Source organism: Vigna angularis, chromosome 3 (genome assembly GCF_016808095.1).
Source record: "Vigna angularis cultivar LongXiaoDou No.4 chromosome 3, ASM1680809v1, whole genome shotgun sequence".
NCBI classification, from domain to species: Eukaryota; Viridiplantae; Streptophyta; class Magnoliopsida; order Fabales; family Fabaceae; genus Vigna; species Vigna angularis.
The window spans coordinates 28,512,409-28,531,220 of record NC_068972.1 but is presented as its reverse complement, the minus strand read 5'-3'; the positions used below and the strand labels follow the sequence as shown (position 1 = coordinate 28,531,220).

At 34.2% G+C, this 18,812-nt stretch overlaps 1 protein-coding gene and 1 pseudogene across 4 annotated transcripts; one reads left to right on the top strand and one right to left on the bottom strand.

The window, feature by feature from the left end:
- Window positions 1-3,543: 3,543 nt before the first annotated feature.
- On the top strand, window positions 3,544-8,530 carry LOC108319339 (interactor of constitutive active ROPs 2, chloroplastic). 4 transcript variants are annotated; one of them, XM_017550441.2, is made up of 5 exons: window positions 3,544-3,843; window positions 5,133-5,235; window positions 5,800-5,980; window positions 6,372-8,050; window positions 8,160-8,530. In XM_017550441.2, the coding sequence occupies exons 2-4, from the start codon at window positions 5,216-5,218 to the stop codon at window positions 8,037-8,039; spliced, it is 1,869 nt and encodes a 622-aa protein (XP_017405930.1). In that variant the 5' UTR covers window positions 3,544-3,843; window positions 5,133-5,215; the 3' UTR covers window positions 8,040-8,050; window positions 8,160-8,530. The 4 variants fall into 4 exon arrangements, with proteins under 4 accessions (XP_017405930.1, XP_017405933.1, XP_017405929.1 ...); XM_017550444.2 differs by having other exon boundaries at window positions 3,544-3,887; XM_017550440.2 differs by lacking the exon at window positions 3,544-3,843 and adding an exon at window positions 3,903-4,276.
- Window positions 8,531-16,895: 8,365 nt separating this feature from the next.
- LOC108319337 (G-type lectin S-receptor-like serine/threonine-protein kinase RLK1) lies at window positions 16,896-18,091 on the bottom strand (annotated as a pseudogene).
- Window positions 18,092-18,812: the final 721 nt, after the last annotated feature.

The window sequence follows — 18,812 nt, the reverse complement described above, 5'->3', positions numbered from 1 at the left end:
ACATCTACTAATGGATGTTGGACAACATCTATTAAGGGATGCTAGGAGGACTCAAATGACAACATTTACTGATGGATGCTGCTATGATGAGGGTGATTAATGATAGCGTCTACTGATGGAGGCTATGTGATTAAGCATCTACTGATGGATGCTATGTGATTAAGCATCTACTGATGGATGCTACTGACGACATCTACTGATGGATGCCGATGAAGATGAGAAAGATTAGCATTTACTAATGGATGTTGATCAGAAAGATTAGACATCTACTACGGGATGTTACTAAGAGCATCTACTGATGGATGCTATGCTACTAGACATCTACTGATGGATGTTACTGAGAGCATCTACTGATGGATGCTGATGTGAAGGATTTGCATCTACTGATGGATGCTGCTGGATCAAGATTTTTATGTTTTTGTTTTACTTTTATGCTTATTTGAATTTTGTTTATTTTGTTTTTATCTTAGTTTGCTTATGTACTTGGTTTAATGAATTGTGTTGCAATGGTTTGGTATGATGTGATATATTGTTGTTTGTGATGAGTAATATTCTTGTGTTTGTTCTATTGTTCTATGAAGCATGTTGAGTTAATGATTGGTGAGGCTTTTAAGCATAGATGGTGGTTGCTCATAGTTTTGTTAAAAACAGATGCATGATTTCAATTGTGATTAATATGTTAGGGAGGATGTTTATCAAATTGTGGAACTTGATTTAACCTGTGAGAGCTTGGACTCTAGAGTCTTTGATTCATTGAATGCTATTGCTTTGGAAGCATGATTGATTTTGCCTAATTTTATATGATTGAACCACTTGCTTGCTTGTTACATATGGTCAAGGCCTTGTTTTCTTCTCCCTTAGAGCCAATGCCAATAGGTGAAACCAACAAAGAAGAATGTTTCGCTTTACCCTTTGAACCTTGAGCTTAAAGTTGAAAGTGGAAAAACCCTTTTTGAAATTCTTACCTTGAGAGTTAAGTAGATTATGTTTTTGTGGTAATGGAGAATGGTTCAAGTTTGGGGTGATGAGAAACCGGAAAGAACTTTGTAAAATTCATTAAAGAGCACTAAGCAGAAGCAAAAAAAACCAAAAAAAAAAAGAAAAGAGAAGAAAAAGAAAGAAAAGAAAAGGTTAAGCTCAATGTAAGTAAAGTTGGGAATAAGTTCAAAATTGGTTTCTCACATAAAAGAAGAAAGAGAGATTATTATTAATGTTAATAAATGAATTATGCACTCTCTTAGCTCAAGGATTTTGTTGTCTAGAAAAACCAATTTTCTTCTTAGCCCGGCCATGTTACAAGCCTTGAAAAGTCCTTGTTATGATAACTTACTTGTGACTGTGTTTCATATGTGGTTAAATGAAAGGCAAAATTGATTCATGTGACATTGTGATGGTAGAGTGTAAGAGTGTCACATCACTATACACCTTTGAGTTTGAGTGAAACACGTTTGAGTGCTTGAGTGAAACACTTTTGAGTGCTTGAGTGAAACACTATCTTTGGTGAGGAACTGTTCCATGACTGTATGATAACATTCTTGCTTGGTTGTTGATTATTCATGAGGTTTTGTATCTGTTGTGTATGTCTTGATCATGTGAGCACTGCAGTTGAAGCTTGATTGGCTAAAGCATCAATATATCTTGACTAATCTTTCTCTGATGAGCATACATGAGTGATTTACTTGTCCTAAAGGAAAATGTTTTTTCGTGTGCTAGACCATTGTAGTATCATTATTTTGTTTAAGCCAAGAAGTTACATTTTGCTTTAGGACAAGCAAAGTTTCAAGTTTGGGGTTGTGATAACGGTTAAATATATTGTTATATGTGATATAATTTTGATACTAAACGCACCCGTTTTGGCTTATAAACTTGTTTGAACTCGTGTTTTTGCTTTAGTTTTGTGAATAAGTGAGTAGAGGTTATACTTTATGATTTTATCACTAAATTCCCTTTATTTTGTAGCTAATAGTGTGCCTGGAAGAATCTCCAACAATACATAGAGTTGTATGGAGCTGAATTATCTGTAAAAGCAAGCAAAACAACAAAAAAAGTGAGTTTTGGAATGCTACCGCTAGGGCTGATTATACTTGGCACTTTTGAATGAATTAGAGATATGTTGCTGGAATGCATCCAACCTTTAATCTGAAAATCACTTTCCAATGCTTCTTCTCTTACCCCTCTAGCTTCTTTCCATAGATGGTAGATTGTTTGACTTAGAACCCCTCCATAAGCACCTCACTTCTCCGTATCACCATAAGCTTTCATAGAGTCCACTACCACTCAAGTTGCAATCACCTTCTCTACTTAGCTTGTTGGTTTGGAGCTCTCCAATGCATGGGGGCAAAGCCATCAATTGTTGAAAAAATTTACACCACATTCAAAAAAGTGAACAAGAGAATGATAACACGAAGGAACAATACCAAGGTCAAGCCGAAGAGTTTCAATGAAGGAGACCTAGTTTGGAGGAAAACTAGTAAAACTCAGGAGAAACTAACACATGGAAAGCTTGCACCGAACTGGGAAAGACCTTGCAAAATTATAGAAAACATGAAAAACGAAGCATACTCCTTAAGTACCTCAACGACGAGAGTGTCCTCATCACTTAGAATGCTTCACATTTAAAGTTTTATTTTAATTAGACCATTGTAATATTTGACTAGTGTACTCTTTCAGACCGCTAGCATTTTTCCCTAAGGAAGGTTTTGGTTGGGGAGGTTTTAACGAGGTGTCCAAAGGAAGTAATAAAATCATATTTCAAGTCATTTAATGTGCACCCATCACCTAATTCCAAACTTTAAAGGAAGAGTTGTGCAAAGAATCCATGCTGCCTAGTTTAAATGTAAGCGGTCAATGAAGAGTTCTACAAAGAATCCCTACCGTCGAGTCTAAACATAAGCGGTCAAGGAAGAATTCCAAAAAACTCTTCTCGTATGGTCTAAGAATAAATGATTATGAACGATTTCTAAAGAACATCTACCACGTACAAACCAAGCGGTTAGTCACTAAATAATTGGTTAAAGGCGTGTTCTAAAGAATCTTGTCACAAGCAACTTGAATTGTTCTTATGGTTCGTGAAATAATCAATTATGAAAGAAAGACAAACGAATGGGTTATAACCTAACTGTAATTTCATTTAACCCTCTGTTATAACTTTTTCACGTCATTAATTTTTATTTTTAAAATTTACACCTCAATTTACCTCAGCTTACTATTCAATTAATAACCGAAGAACTCATTCATTTTTTGCTAAGGGGACAATTATATCGTTAGCATTTTTAACATCCTAAGAAAAAAAAGACCAATTTAAACTGTTTTTATAAAATATGAAAGAAGTGTGAACATTAAAAAAAAAAAAGACCACTGTTGTATTAAGGCTTAAATCTATATATAAACTAACGAAGTAGTTTCCAATTTTAACACTTAAGTGTGAGAGTGACCTTTTTACCCCTGATAGCAAGCTGAAGAAGAAAGAAGTGAAGGGAAGAGAATGATGTTATTTAATACTAGTATTTATGGTGATGCGTAACAAAACAATCATCGAGATGGAAACTTTGGAATTTCCTATCTCCACACATTAACCCCTTCCGACACTTCCCAACTCGCCACTCCCCATCACAATGCACTTCCCACCCATATGGGACCCACCCAAACACGAGCGTGACCCTCGCGTGCACACTTTGGAGCGTATCACATAACCTCATTGGCGCCTCGGTTTCAAACGTATTTTTTCTGTTCCCTGTTACTCCCTCCACTTCTTAACACCAAAAAAGAGGATAACAAAACAAAGAAGGTGAATACGGTGAAAGAAGCCTTATTTCAGTGTTTTCTAGTTACACGCACCACTTGGTAACGGCACTTTCATACCTCTCTCTCTCTCTCTGCTGTGTTGGGTGTGTTCTTCAGCTCTTCCCTCCCATTACAAATTTGGATTTTTTTTTTCTGGGGGTGTTGTTTGTGATGGCAGTAACAGTGTTGTGACTCTAGTTTCTGTTGGGGGAGGGTGTTAGTACACTTTGGCTATTTGGGTTTTGGATTCTTTAGCTTTTGTTTTCTTTCTCCTCTCGTGATGTTTGTTCCCATTTTTCTCAAAAAGGACGAGCTATCGTTTTCTGCCTAGTTTTAGTGTGTGTTTTGGAGAAGGAAAATGGGTACTAGTGCCCATGCTTCTCATGGAAAACCATGATACTGCTCTCTGGTTTTCCGGTATTTGTTCAAGCCAAGAGCTTTTGTGTTTTTCTATGATGTCTTCTGGTGATTTGTTCTCTGTTCAACAACCTTGGTAAGCTGTTAGCTGTTAGAGCTTTCTCTCTGCAATAACTCATTTTGATTTTAAAACGATTTTTGTTTCTGTTTTATTTCACGTGGGATAATTTGTTTTTCTGTTGTTTCGGATCACTGATTGGGTCTGAAGCTTCATGTAGATCTGGGTCTTATCTCTCTTTTTCTGCAGGGAGTGCCGAATGTTTGTATCTTTCCTTCATTTTTCATTCTGTGATTTATCCTACTAAACAGTTTGGAAAATGGGGAATAAAATCTGTTTCTATTTTCATGGGACCTGTGTTTAATTTTCAAAGTCAAGCCCGGTTTCCATGTTACAAAACAGAAAATAGTTTTTTTTCCTTGAAACATGATAAAGGTTCGAGGTTATAGTTGTCTGCTAGCCCACCCAATCATTGCTAGCTATTATTATTCTGTTGACGACATGATGGGTTTCGAAAAATCGGTTGCATTTTAGTTTTAGTGCGGCATTTTATAGGATGCTTAAAGGGGTTAACATTGTAGTTTGTTGGTGGCCAATGGTGGCTCAAGTGTAACGTGGCACTGTGGAGTAAAAGAGAGGAAAGGTCTAAAACAAATTTGAAAAAGTTGGGAGATGGGCTTCTTAGTTATATTTTTCTAATTATTTTGGTGCAGTGTTCAAGTTGTTTTAGATTTGTTTTGTTTTGAACTTGGTAGGTGGTAGTGGAGTTAGTTTACTTGGAGTTTCTTTGAAGGGATTATGTGCGGTTTGTTTGTTGAGTTTTTTGTTGAATGCTGATCCCAGGTGGTCATCTAATGTAAAGTGCAAACCATAAACCATTGTCTCTTCTCTCAGTTATAAATCAAATTCCTTATTGTCTTTGTTTCTTTATCAGATTCCTATTGCAGGAAGTGTGGGTCAGGGGCTTTGAAGGAGAGGTTCTTTAGTTTAACTTCAACTCACACCTGATCTTAGAGTATGCAGACACCAAAAGCAAGGTAAGATTGTCCAATTTTGACACTTTTGCAGAATTTCATTATTTTTTTATCTCTGTTTCCGACTTCTGGGTCTTAGTGACGGGTGAAGTGCTTTTATTTGGTTCACTAGGGTTGGGTATATGATTTAAGTCTCCTTTTCTTACAAGGGTATCTGAAGATTTAAATTGGAACCATTTATTCAATTGGAGTTCATTACCGATTTCCTAATACAAAAGTGTAATCAAACAAACTACAAGAATAAAGGGATCTAAATCAGAGGAAAATAGCACCTGTTAATTTTCAAATATGAATATACTCTTTAGAGCTTGTTGCTTTCCAAAGAACAGTGCTAGCTATTGACTAATAGGAATTTTTATATTATTTTTGTGTTCTCTACATATTATGGAAACAATATGCCCTATTAAAACATAATAGACTTGATCTTTAGATTCCATTGTATTCCAAAAGTTTGAAAGGGTAGTGTTGGAAATTAATTTCTTGATCAACTTTGTGTGTTTTGTCAAGATGCTTTTGCATCTGCATTCTGCATGCATGCTTATTTGCCTGTGACTTGTCTGTGAGCAGAGCTGGTTCTTCAGAAGTGCCAAGGAAATGTCCAGCGTCTCCTCAGACTGCTCGGAAAATGAAGACGCCAGGCTCTGACACTGACTCAGTCTCATCATCTCCAAAACCAGCTAGTAAGACACCAAAAAACAAAAGTCCAAAGGTCACAGAGCGCAAGTCACCACGAAGTCCAGTATCCGAGGTATTATAAACTAGTTTATGCCTACAAGCCTAAAAAACTGAAAAAACTTATCCTGCCCTATAGTTACCATTCTAGGTATTTTTCAAAGGACAAAATTTGGATAAAGTTCCACGGGTACTTTTGACACCAATCTACATTCAGAATTGAAGTTTTTCCTTAGCGATTTCTATTTATTTTTAATGCAATCCTTTTTATTGAGATTATCAAAAGTGAAGTTCTAGTTTTGATTGGAAAATGGTGTAAAAACAAATACTTAAGGATGTCACAAAATTCCTTCCATAATCTCTTATTCATATATCTATCTGTGTAAAATCCAAAAGACTGAGATTATTGGTAATGTTTTAAATTTTGTTATTCGTTCATCACATTGTCATTTATCATCTGGCTTTAGAAGAAGAAACCGAGTAGGGTCCAAGAATTGGAATCTCAGCTTACTCAACTTGAAGAAGATCTAAGGAGAACTAAGGACCAACTTAACTCCTCAGAGTCATGGAAGAAGAGAGCTCAGCAGGAGGCTGAAGAAGCAAAGAAGCAGCTTCTGGCCATGTCAAAAGAGCTTGACGAATCCCAGCAACAGCTTCTGGAATTATCTGCTTCTGAAGAGGAACGGCTTCAAGAACTCCGCAAGATTTCTCAAGATCGAGACCGAGAATGGCAATCTGAACTAGAGGCTGTCCAGAAGCAGCACTCAATGGATTCAACTGCTCTGGTGTCTGCCATGAATGAAATCCAGAAACTGAAAATTCAACTTGAAAGAGTGCGTGAATCTGAAGCTGTTCATATTAGCAATGCTGAGTCAGATAATGCTGAGATTGAAGACTTGAAGATGGAGCTTGATGAAGCCCTCACTCTAGTGGAAAAGCTGAAAAACGAGTTGAGTGATTGCAAGGAATCTGAATCCCGGGCTTTGGAAGTAGTTGGCAAAACTCAAATGCAATTAGAATCAGCAAACAAAACCGTGGAAACAGTCCAGTTAGAAGGTGTTAAAACATTAGAAGCTTATAAATCCTTAGCTTTAGAGTTGGAACAATCGAGAGTGCAAGTGAAATCATTGGAAGAACTTGTCAGCAAACTTCAGACTGATTTGGTTGCTCCTGCAAATAAAAATACGTCAGATCCAGTCAATGAAGTAGAACACGAACTAGCACACAACAATGCAGAGGATATAAGCCAGCTCAAAGCTGAGCTTGTTTCAGCCAAATCTGAGGCAGCACAGTTAAAATCTGCACTCGATGTTTCTGAGATACGGTACCAGGAAGAGTATATTCGGAGCACGTTGCAGATTAGAAGTGCTTTTGAACAACTGGAGCATGTAAAATCAGAATCTTCTCAGAGACAAATTGCGCTAAATGAGGAATTGAAGAAAGCTAAAGCTGATATTGAAGAGTTAAGGGAAAGGCTGATGGACAAGGAATCTCAGTTGCAGGGTTTGTCTGTGGATAATGAGATGCTCCTGTCAAGGATTAAGCAAAGCCAGCCTAGTGAAACGGAATCTGAAGCTGTGGTGGAGCTCAAAAAATTGGATGCTGATGTGATTGAGTTGAAGGGAAGATTGTTGGAGAGAGAGACGGAAGTGCAAAATGTAACTGAGGAAAACAATGCATTGAAGATGGAAGTAAAGAGGGTGGAATTGGAGAAGAGTAAAATCCCTGAAGAGGTTGTTGCTTCTGCTGAAGCAGCAAGGGCTGCAGAGCGTGAGGCTTTGATGAAACTTGACCACATAACTGAAGAAGCTGATAAGAGTAACAAAAGAGTAACACAGGTAACTGAGCAGTTAGATGCTGCGCAGGCTGCAAATTCTGAGTTAGAAGCTGAACTTAGGAGGTTGAAAGTTCAGTCAGAGCAGTGGAGAAAAGCTGCTGAAGCAGCTGCTGCTATGATTTCTGCTGGGAACAATGGAAAGTTTGTGGAGAGAACTGGCTCACTTGACAGTAGCTACAATACTATTAGTGCCAAGATGAGTTCTCCTTATTCAGAAGACACAGACGATGATTCCCCCAAGAAGAAAAATACCAACATGCTGAAGAAGATTGGAGTATTGTGGAAGAAGAATCATTAATGTATATGCTGGTATGTTACAATTTTTTTTTTCTTAAGTCATTGCAAACTGGTTAGCTTGTTGATGAAAAGGTTTAACTTTTACTGTTTGTTGTCTTTGTTTACTTTTGGTTATTGTCAGGTATTCTGTGGTATGTTCACCATTAAGCAATCCTTGGGGGACATTTTCCGTAAGATATAGTGACACTATTTTGAGGTTAACAAGTTTTGGAGTAATATTTTGAAGTTGCTATTAAGTTGCTGAAATTTAGAGGCTCCAATTACTTGCTGCTTGCTATGGCTTTGTAATTGTGCAGTGAGTGTTCATAATATAGACCAGGTCTTACGTGTACTTGTTCTTTCTACCAATTTTCATGTTATCACATTCCTAGACCTAGTAAGTATTAGTGTAACAAACCCTACTCTAGGGTGAAAGTTGTTTCGATCTTGTTATCTGATACCTGTTATTTCAATATTGTTGGTGGCATCTTGCAACAAAGTATTCATTCATCATATATGCTCTTTTGTTATGGGGAGGATTATTTCTATCAATTTATCTTTTAGGAATGTTAGTTTTATAGGTAAAAAATAATACTTAAACAAGCAGGTGATAAATAAGAAAAAAAAAGACTTTAACATAAAACCCTTGAATCACAACCATTATTATTAATGTCAGATAAATTTTTTATTTTGTGGGTAGATTAGAGACATGAATAATAGTTGTGTAGAACTAAGATAGAGCACATTCAGTGTTCGATAAGTTAATTTGGCTTTCTTTAGGTCTTGATTGACATGGATTAGAAGTAGAAAAGCTTATATTCAAAAAGTTTCTTACTCAAAAAATCCACGAGACTAAAATCTCTACATGGCTACATGGTCAGCGTTAGTCCATGTGTCTTCTTTTTTAAAAAACATTCATTTTAAATAAAAGAAAAAATACAATTAACTTTTAATTTATCGTAAATATAAATGTTTTTAATTTGTTAAAAAGTTTCTTATTGAAAAAATCCACGAGACTAAAATCTCTACAAAAGCTCAGTTGGTCAGCGTTAGTTTATGGGTCTTCTTTTTTAAAAAAACATTAATTTTAAATACAAGAAAAAATACAATAAACTTTTAATTTATCGTAAATATAAATGTTTTTAATTTGTTAAAAAATTATATACAAATATTTTAATTAGACTAATATAGATTTTACAAGAGGTTTTAATAAACTTGATTGTTTACTTATATAGAAAAATTACGCAGCAATCTAGAATGTTAAAATTTTGGTTAACATATTTAATTTTTCTTGATTGGGTAAACATATTTTAAAGTATATAAAATAGTCATTTAATTTGGTTGTGCGAAAAATTCATAATTAAAACTAAATAAGACATTTCAATTTGAAAGTTTAAAATAATAAATTTATGTATACCAAGTTTATAGATTTTTTTTTATTATATGTTGTTTTTTTTTCATGTATGACTTAAATTTATACTTAAATTCTATCAATTATTTATTTCTTCTTAATAATATATATATATATATATATATATAGTAATTATAAAAAAATTTAGTGTCAATTTTATTAAAATTAATCTAATATTATCACATTTTGGTTACACTCTATGTTTCTTCTACTTTGTTTGAAACTTGATCACAATGTACTATGTATTGTTTTATTAAATGCTATAAGTGTTTTTCTATACTAAATTGATAAAATTAATCAATAGATTATAGTCAATAATTGTTTTGAATTATATATTATATATATGTTATTTAATAACATAATAATAACTATGATATCAAACTATTGATTTAAATATAATAAAATTACAACATATTAAATTATCTAATAAAATATATAATTTTATATGTGTACATAACTAATATTGTTTTTAAGAGTTAATTAAAGTCTTATAGTAGGATCAACCCCATCTTAACCCAAACCCTAACCCATTTGAGATAGGACTTTGAGGATTAAGACATTTTCTTAGTCCCTACTTGAGGAGACCTCTTAAAAGAGAAGTTTTTCAAGAGTAGGTTATAACTAGTCCATGAATCATGAATAAAGCCGACAACTCTATCCAATATAGGAAGTCACAATATATTACTTTAACATATCGTTTCAATAACAAGCTGAAAATGTAACCAAAAGTTGCTATAATGAAAAGAATATAAAAGAAAAATGCAAAATCAAAAGTTTGTTATTTTTCATAAATAAAAATATATTTAAGTTAAATGAAATTATCTAACAAGAACATACTTAAAAATAATAAACACAAAAAAAAAATGTGATCTTGGGAATTTATAAAATAAGAATATCTTAATCACTAAAAATAAATATTGAATATTACTTTTGAAACCATATATCCAATATTATCAAGCAATTGATGCAAGGACTTAAAATATAGTTAAGAGTATTGGTGACTTAAAAGATAATTCTTGATTATTTTATTAGTAAAGTTAGATTATAAATTGAAATTTTGATTAATCAAGTTTCATTTTATAAGAACTATCGCCTCTTTATTTTTTTAAACTCTTTGTTTATGTTTCTTTAGATATCTAACTACATCCTTAATTTGTTTAAAAATTAGAGTTTGACATAAGACTCTTAACATTGAGGTCTATAATCCTACCCAATTAGAATCTTAAACATCATATTTTGTCCTTATGTTTGGTCTTTTAAGAATTTTGTTGCATATGGAGTGTTTTGGGCTTGCATATGACGTTTAAGGGCCCAAGATGAATCTTTGTTCTATTATGATTGTTAGAGTATGTCATGATTGTTGATCAAAGTTTTCCATGTTTAGGTAGAGCAACTTGTGTGAGATAGAGTTTGTTAGATATATTATCTTTTTTTTTCTTTAACAGTTAATTTTTTATTATTTCTTATTTGTACTTTGGTCTTAGCCCATATTTTTTCTATTATAAGTAGAGGACCCTATGTGTATATTCAACACAAGAGAGATTAATCTCATACATAATTTTCACTATATTCAACATGGTATCAGAGCCTAAGGTTCTTTGGAAGATTTTTGTTGCCCTTGCCCACTATAGTTGTTACCGCCGCAATTAAAGTCGTCATCGCGGTTGTTGTCACCATCGTCAGAGCAAGAGTTTCAACCGATGACCATGGTCTTTCTTGTCCCCACCAAGCAACCACAACACCATCGAGATCGGTACCATCAGAGTCCAGATACGCTTTCACGCACCAATCACAGTTTACTTTCGCTATACTTTCTAGCCGCTCGTGACAACTGGTGTCGTTGTCTCCGGCGCCGACCACGTTCGTTGGACTCATCACGACCTCCTTTCTCTGGATCTAGCCGATTGTGTTGATTAGGCCTCTTTCGGGTTTTAGGTTTTTACTCTCTCTTGCTTGTTCATGGCTTATGACCTCTTTTTTATCACCAATATATATGACCCGTCCATATATACTAACTATGTTAATGTGCATTTATCTATTGATAAGTTACATGATGCAACTTGGGCATCAGACTTTAAACTTTGGCTTAAGAGTCAGGTGTATCTTGATCATATTACTCAGAACGTGACAACTATTGATTCTGCTGCGATTACTTGTTGGTTGAAAATTAATGCTCAATTATGAATTCTTCTCTAGGGTACCCTTCACTCCTCTTTAAAAAAAATTGTTCCTAAGAAACATGTTTTGAACTTTGGGAACACGACAAATTATTATACATCAATGATACACAACGACTTTGTGATGTTTGTCACGATCTTCTCAATGTTGTTTCTCCTCGGCATCATGATCTATGGTTGATTATATGGGTAAAATTCATGCTCTTTTTCATCAATTTAATGAATTATTGACTCTTGCCTCTACTCTTTCCTAAGAAATAAAGCAACGGTCAAAGTTGTTCATGCTACTAGAATTACACGGCCTTGTTGATGAATATTCTCATATTCGTGACTAGAGTTTGGGTTCACTTGTTGTTCCCACTTTGGCTTCTACTTGTTTCACTCTTTTGCGTGTACCTAGTAAACCCATCAATGATACATTTGTTTCCTCTACCAACGTCATGATCACAATCACTCTCGCAAATCGAGAAAAGAACGTCTCAAGTGTGACCATTGTGGCAAGTTAGGCCACACAATTGACAAGTGTTATGCATTACATGGTCGCCCTCCTAGATCTGCTGCTATTGTTCAAATTGCTCCTCCATAACAATCACCTACTAAGGATCCTTCTTCATCCGATATTACCAATGACTCTATTATTTTCAGTAAATTTCTCAAATGGTATAAGGATTAACAACCTTCTAGTTCCATTGCATTTGTAGCACATATAGGTATATCTTTTGTTGGTTTAGCTCCATCTTCTTCCCTTGGCTCTTGGGTTCTTGAGTCAAGAGTCACATGGTAACAAATCTTTGTTTTCCTCTTTGTCCTCTCTAAATCCTTTACCTTTTCTTACAATGGTTGATGGATTTAGAGTTTTAGCTCATGGTGTTGGGACTGTTAACATTTTTTCTTTTTTATCCATTGATAATGTTCTTTATGTCCCTAGGCCTCCTTTTAACTTATTATCCATTAGTCGTCTAACATGTTCCCTTGATTGTGATATTTCTTTTAACAAAGACTTTGTTTATTTACAGAACCAGAGTTCGAGATAGGTGATTGGCACAACATGTGAGTCTCATGGTCTTTATCATCTTCGCCCCTTTATACATGTTGGTGTAGTTATAGAGTGTCCATCTCTTTCTTCATGCTCAGTTAGGTCATCCAAGTCTTGCCAAATTGCAACAACTTGTTCCTAGCTTATCCAAATTGTCCAATTTGGTCTATGAGTCGTGTCAATTAGAAAAACATATTCGTAGTTCCTTTCCTTGTAGTGTCTCACAACATGCTTCATCTCTTTTTTCCTTTTTAGTCCATTCTACATTTGGGAACCTAGTCGTGTTAAGTCTAATTTAGGTTTTCAATATTTCGTTGCTTGTAGTGATGATTATTCTAAATGCACCTAACTATTTTTAATGAAAAATTGTTCTGACTTATTGCATATTTTTCAAACCTTTCATAATGAAATTAAAATTCAGTTTGGTGTTTTTATTCAGAATTTGAGTAGTGATAATGAGCATGAATATGTTTCCCATTCTTTTAAACAATTTATGGCTTCTCTTGGTATTCTCAATCAAACTTCATGTGCTTATACACCTCAAGAAAATGGGGTGGCTAAGTGCAAAAATAGACATCTTATTGAAATTACTAGTACTCTTTTAATTCATGGTAACATTCCTCAATATTTTTGGATCGATGTTATTATTACTGCATGTTATGTCATTAATCGCATGCCCTCTTTTGTTTTAGATAATAAAATACCTCATTCTATTTTATTTTCTCATGAAACCCTTCACCCCTTACCTCTAAAAGTTTTTGGGTCTACATGTTTTGTTCATAATTTTAGTCCTAGTCTTGATAAGTTAGCTCATTGATCAAACAAATGTGTTCTTTTAGGCTTTACTAGACCAAAGAAAGGATACAAGTGTTTTCTCCTTCTCTTAATCGCTATTTTATATCTGTAGATGTCACATTCAATGAGTCTTTTTTTTAACGGTCATTCTTCTTTTGATATGTCTCCTTCTAATACTATCAATATTCTTGTTATTTGTGCTCGTTCAAATCCACCTAGTCCACCAAGTTTTTCTCAACAACCACAAAGTGACTTAATTCAAGTGCCAACTACCTTATCTCCTCTAGCTCCAACAAATGAATCTACTCTTCCAATTGCCTTCCGAAAAAGTATACATTCTACTTGTAATCCCTCTCCATATTATATTGCTTTAAGTTATCATAGACTGTCTTCATCTATTTATACCTACCTTTCATCTATTTCTTCTATGACCATCCAAAAATCTGTTACTGATGCCTTACCCAATCCTGGTTGGCGTCAGGCCTTGCTAGATGAACTAAATGTTCTTCAGAATAGTGGAACTTGGGAGCTTGTCCCATTATCATCTGGAAAACTTGTTGATTTGCATGTGGGTTTTTGCTATCTAAGTTGGTCTTGATGGAACTACTGATCGCCTCAAAGCTCGTCTTATGGCCAAAGGTTATACAAATTTTTGGGTTAGATTATGGTGATACTTTTTCTTAAGTGGCAAAGATGACATCAGTTTGTTTATTTATAGCCATGGCGACTATTCAACAATGACCTATTTATCAACTAGATGTCAAAAATGCATTCCTCAACAAAGACTTGCAAAAAGAGATTTATATGGAGTAACCTCCAGGATTTTTTGCTTTGGGGGAGTCTTTTGGGTTGGTATATCATCTTCGCAAATCCTTATATGGCCTAAAACAATCTCTTACGACTTGGTTTGGACAATTTAGTAACGTTGTTCAACAATTGGTGTGACTTGGCGTGAGGCAGATCATTCAGTCTTTTACCGTCGCTCGAGTGTTGGATGTATCTATTGAATAATATATGTTATGACATAGTTCTTATAAGTAGTTATAGTAATGACATCTCTCAAATGAAACAACATCTTTGCAATCATTTTCAGACAAAAAATCTTGGAAAACATAGATATTTCTTGGGTACTAAGGTGAAATAATCCAATGATGGTATTGTTATATCTCAAAAGATGTATGCATTAGATATTTTAGAGGAAACTGGGTTGATGAATTCAAAATCTGTGGACACACCCATGGATCCTAATACTAAACTTCTACCACATTAGGGGGAGCCTATGTCAGACCCTGAGAAATAAAGAAGAGTAGTTGGAAAATTAAATTATCTTAAAGTTACTTGTGCTCACATTTCCTTTGCAGTTAATGTGGTAAGCCAATTCCTTAATTCCCCGTGTGAACTAAGATCACTGGAATTATCTTACAATTATTCGTTTATTATGGTAAAGGGTTGTTATATGGTTCTAATAACCATACAAGAGTGGTTTGTTATTCTGATGCTAATTGGGCAGGATCTCCTTCTGATAGAAGGTCTACATTCAGATATTGTGTCTCCATTGCTAGTAACTTAATCTCTTAGAAAAGCAAGAAACAAAATGTTGTGGTAGTACAAAAACAGAATATAGAGCTATGACCTCAGCCACTTGTGAGCTTACTTGGCTTAAGCAATTTCTTAGAGAGTTACAATTTGGAGATGTCACTCAAATGACGCTTATATGTGATAATCAGGCCACTCTTCATCTTATTTCTACTCCTATCTTTCATGAGAGGACCAAACACATTGAGATTGAGAGTCATTTCATTCGAGAGAAGATTGTATTTGGAGATATCAAGACTGAGTTCGTTAATTCAAGTGATTAATTAACAGATATTTTCACTAAGTCTTTACGGGAGCCTAAAATTTATTATATTTGTAACAAGCTTGGTACATACGATTTGTATGCACCAACTTGAGGAGGAGTGTTAGATATATTATCTTTATCTTTTCTTTATCATTTATCTTTAGTTAGTTTGTTATTATTTCTTATTTGTATTTTGGGCTTAGCCCATATTTCTTCTATTACAAATAGATGACTTTATGTGTATATTCAAGATAAGAGAGATTAATCTCATACATAGTTTTCACTATATTCAACAGAGTCTTTGGAGCTTGTGATAGTTAAGCTTGTGTAGAGCATGTTTTGGAGTTTAAGAGTGTCTATTCAGGTAAGGGAACTATGTAATTATAGCAGAGTCAATTGAGTCTAACTTATTGTTATGAAGGATGATTAGATTGATAGTAAAATTAAGGATTGAATTGGTATAATGAGATGGTTTAAAATTATTAATTGAGATTGATTATTTTAAAGTTTTTTTGTGTTGCTTATTATGGTTTAAAATTTATGCTTATTGTTTGGATGAGAATAGAATAATTGTAATGTTTGATTTGACTTTGTTGATAGGGAGAGCAATGTAAACCCTAGGGCTGGGCAAAAATAACTGATATGTACTGTACTATAGTTAACTATACTATATTATACTTAAAAAAACTGATCCACTTTTACTAACACTAGTGGAAAAATCACATTTTATAACGTACAAAAATGATCTATTATAACGTAGTTACTGGGGATATAATTCTGGGCGATATAATAAGTCTGCGCATTTTATAACGTAGCAAAAATTTACGTTATAATAACATATTATAACGTAGTTTCTGAAATCAGTTATAATATGCACGAAAGATATTATAACGTACATTGTTTAGTACGTTATAATATATGTTTTTTTTAAAAAAAAAAAAATAATTATTATAATTAACCTCCAATGAAATTATAATCATATTCCTGTTTTAACAACACCCTTGGTTCTAAAAATTAAGAGAGTTAAAAGAACAAATCATTTTTAGAACAAATGATTTTCTTTTCCATAAATAAATAGAAAAACTTTCTTGATCTTGATCACCTACACGGGTTCTTCTTTCATCTCCCAGCTATGAAATTGTTTTTCTGTGTTGCCATTTTCTTCTTTATTAAGAGTGTTGCCAACTACACCACATTCATTGTTGATGCATGAACCATCACCAAAGTGTATATTTTCAACTTCTTTGCTCATAATTGCTCTCAACAATAATATATTTGAGAACCAAAATGTCAACCTATTCATGGATAAGAAACAGTAAGCTAAGAAATAATATCTAATAAATGATTGTAATAAGTATCCACATATCTTTTTAAAACTGATGTTAAATAAACCAAACTTCATTAGATAAGCCTTACCCCATTAGTTGGAGTTGGCTACATTAATCAAACAATGCCATCCCAACCTTATGCATTACTAGTTCAACTTCTGTCTTGTTACCTTAACAACACCATAAAATAAGCCTAACAAGTGACAGTAAGACAACCACAAACAAATAAACTGAAAAGCATATGATTCATTAACACTGCGACATTTCTTAACAGAGAAAATTCAAGTAGAATTAGAAGCGGGACAAGGAGGAATTTATGTCAGTGACCCCTTCTAACATCAATACGACACTCTTCATTGTTGGGCGAAGAAAAGGTTCATCTTGGATACACCAAAGTGCCACTTTAACCATATTTTCCACGGCAGTTTTGTCATCCACCACTTCCCAAGGAAAAAGCTTATTGAGTTTTCCTGCAACAAAACAGTTATAAGCCCAGGAGCAGAGACTAACTGCCTCAGGTTCAGGGGCATGAACTTCGATGTTTCTTTTGCAACATAAAATTTCCAACAGCATTATTCTGTATCTATAAACATCAGTCTTGACAGATATTGGGCCATTCTTGTTCCATTCAGGGGCTAAGTACCCTCTTGTTCCTCTTGCCCCTGTCATGGTTCTGGTTTGATCGGGCATGAGAAGTTTTGCAAGCCCAAAATCAGATATTTTGGCAGTCCAAAACTCATCCACCAAGATGTTTTGAGGCTTTATGTCACAGTGAATGATTGAAGCCTCACACTCTTCATGGAAATACATTATCCCTCTAGCAATCTCCACCGCTAAAACAGTTCTACAATTAAAGCAAAAACTGAACGCAACTGCAGCAATAGAAGAAGTTCAAACGACGCGTTTCAACGTGGGCGAGTTCACACACGATTTCAGAACATTCAGAGTCCCCTTCATTGCCAGATCCAACAACTCAGTCTGCAATAGATAAATTAAAAACAAAATATTACACAGCCAAAACAGATTAGAAAATAAATACATAAATCAAATCGCAAAAGAAGCAAACCTGCGGATCTTTGGCATCGTTGAAAAAGGGAGAAGCAGTGTGAAACACAACGTGACAACCTTCAATGGTAGAGTCAAAGGAACCTTCTTCTAGAAGATTCGCCTTGACGAGATGCAATCTCTCATTCGCACCATCAAGGCTAAGAAAGTGATCTACCTTTTCGGGATCATCTGCACATCACACATTACCCAATCTTTAATCTTCCAAATAGTAATGCATCACCACAAATAATCACTAACGAAAACAAAAATTACAGAAGTAAAAAAAACATACTCGTGTCACGAACGGTGGCCTTGACGGTGTAGCCACATTCGAGAAGAAACTTGACGAGCCAGGAAGCGATGTAACCGGAAGCTCCGGTAACACAAACTACTTCTCCGACGCCTCCGAGACGACGACATGGAGAGCTTGGGAAGACCATGGAGAGCCAACAATGTGGGAAGATCGCGCCATCAATTCAATTGGAGGAGAAATTAGGGCTTGCCAAGACTTGGACACTTTAACCTGACTGAAATTGTTGAGGAAAATAGAAAAATCAGATTTTGAGAGATATTATGAGATATTTTTTAAAATCAGTTCTAATATATTACCAAAGTTTTCTAATCGTCTTATGTATTATAACAGATATGTATAACTCCGTTATAATATGTTTTGAATTTATTTACAAGTTTGTCACCGTGTTTGAAATTATAACTGATATACAAATCTACGTTATAATATGTTTTAAATTTATTTACAAGTTTGCCACCGCATTTCATATTATAACGGATTTATAAAACTACGTTATAATATGTTTTACTTTTATTACCATTCTGCCACCGGTCAACCTATTATAATGGATAATTTTTATCCGTTATAATAGGTTTGTCATAAATAGGTATTTTTCTACTAGTGTAAAAGTTCACTATACTATTTTATGGTTTAGTTTTTAAAAACTGAACTTATAACAATTTCGGTTCAGTTAACTGTGAGAACTGTATCTACTCTTTTCTCTTCTCTAGTTCCCGTTCAATTGCTCCGTCTTGCTAAGAAAACGTTAATATTAATAAAAGAAACCGTTCAAATAAAAAATTAATAATGAATTTTTTAAGACAAAATTTTTTTATCACAAATTTTTATATTTTTTTGTCAATAAACATATA

Coding starts and splice junctions, on each gene's coding strand:
- LOC108319339 (XM_017550441.2), top strand. CDS start 5,216: ATGCAGACACCAAAAGCAAG. Junction 5,236..5,799: donor ATGCAGACACCAAAAGCAAG/GTAAGATTGTCC, acceptor GTCTGTGAGCAG/AGCTGGTTCTTCAGAAGTGC. Junction 5,981..6,371: donor CACGAAGTCCAGTATCCGAG/GTATTATAAACT, acceptor ATCTGGCTTTAG/AAGAAGAAACCGAGTAGGGT.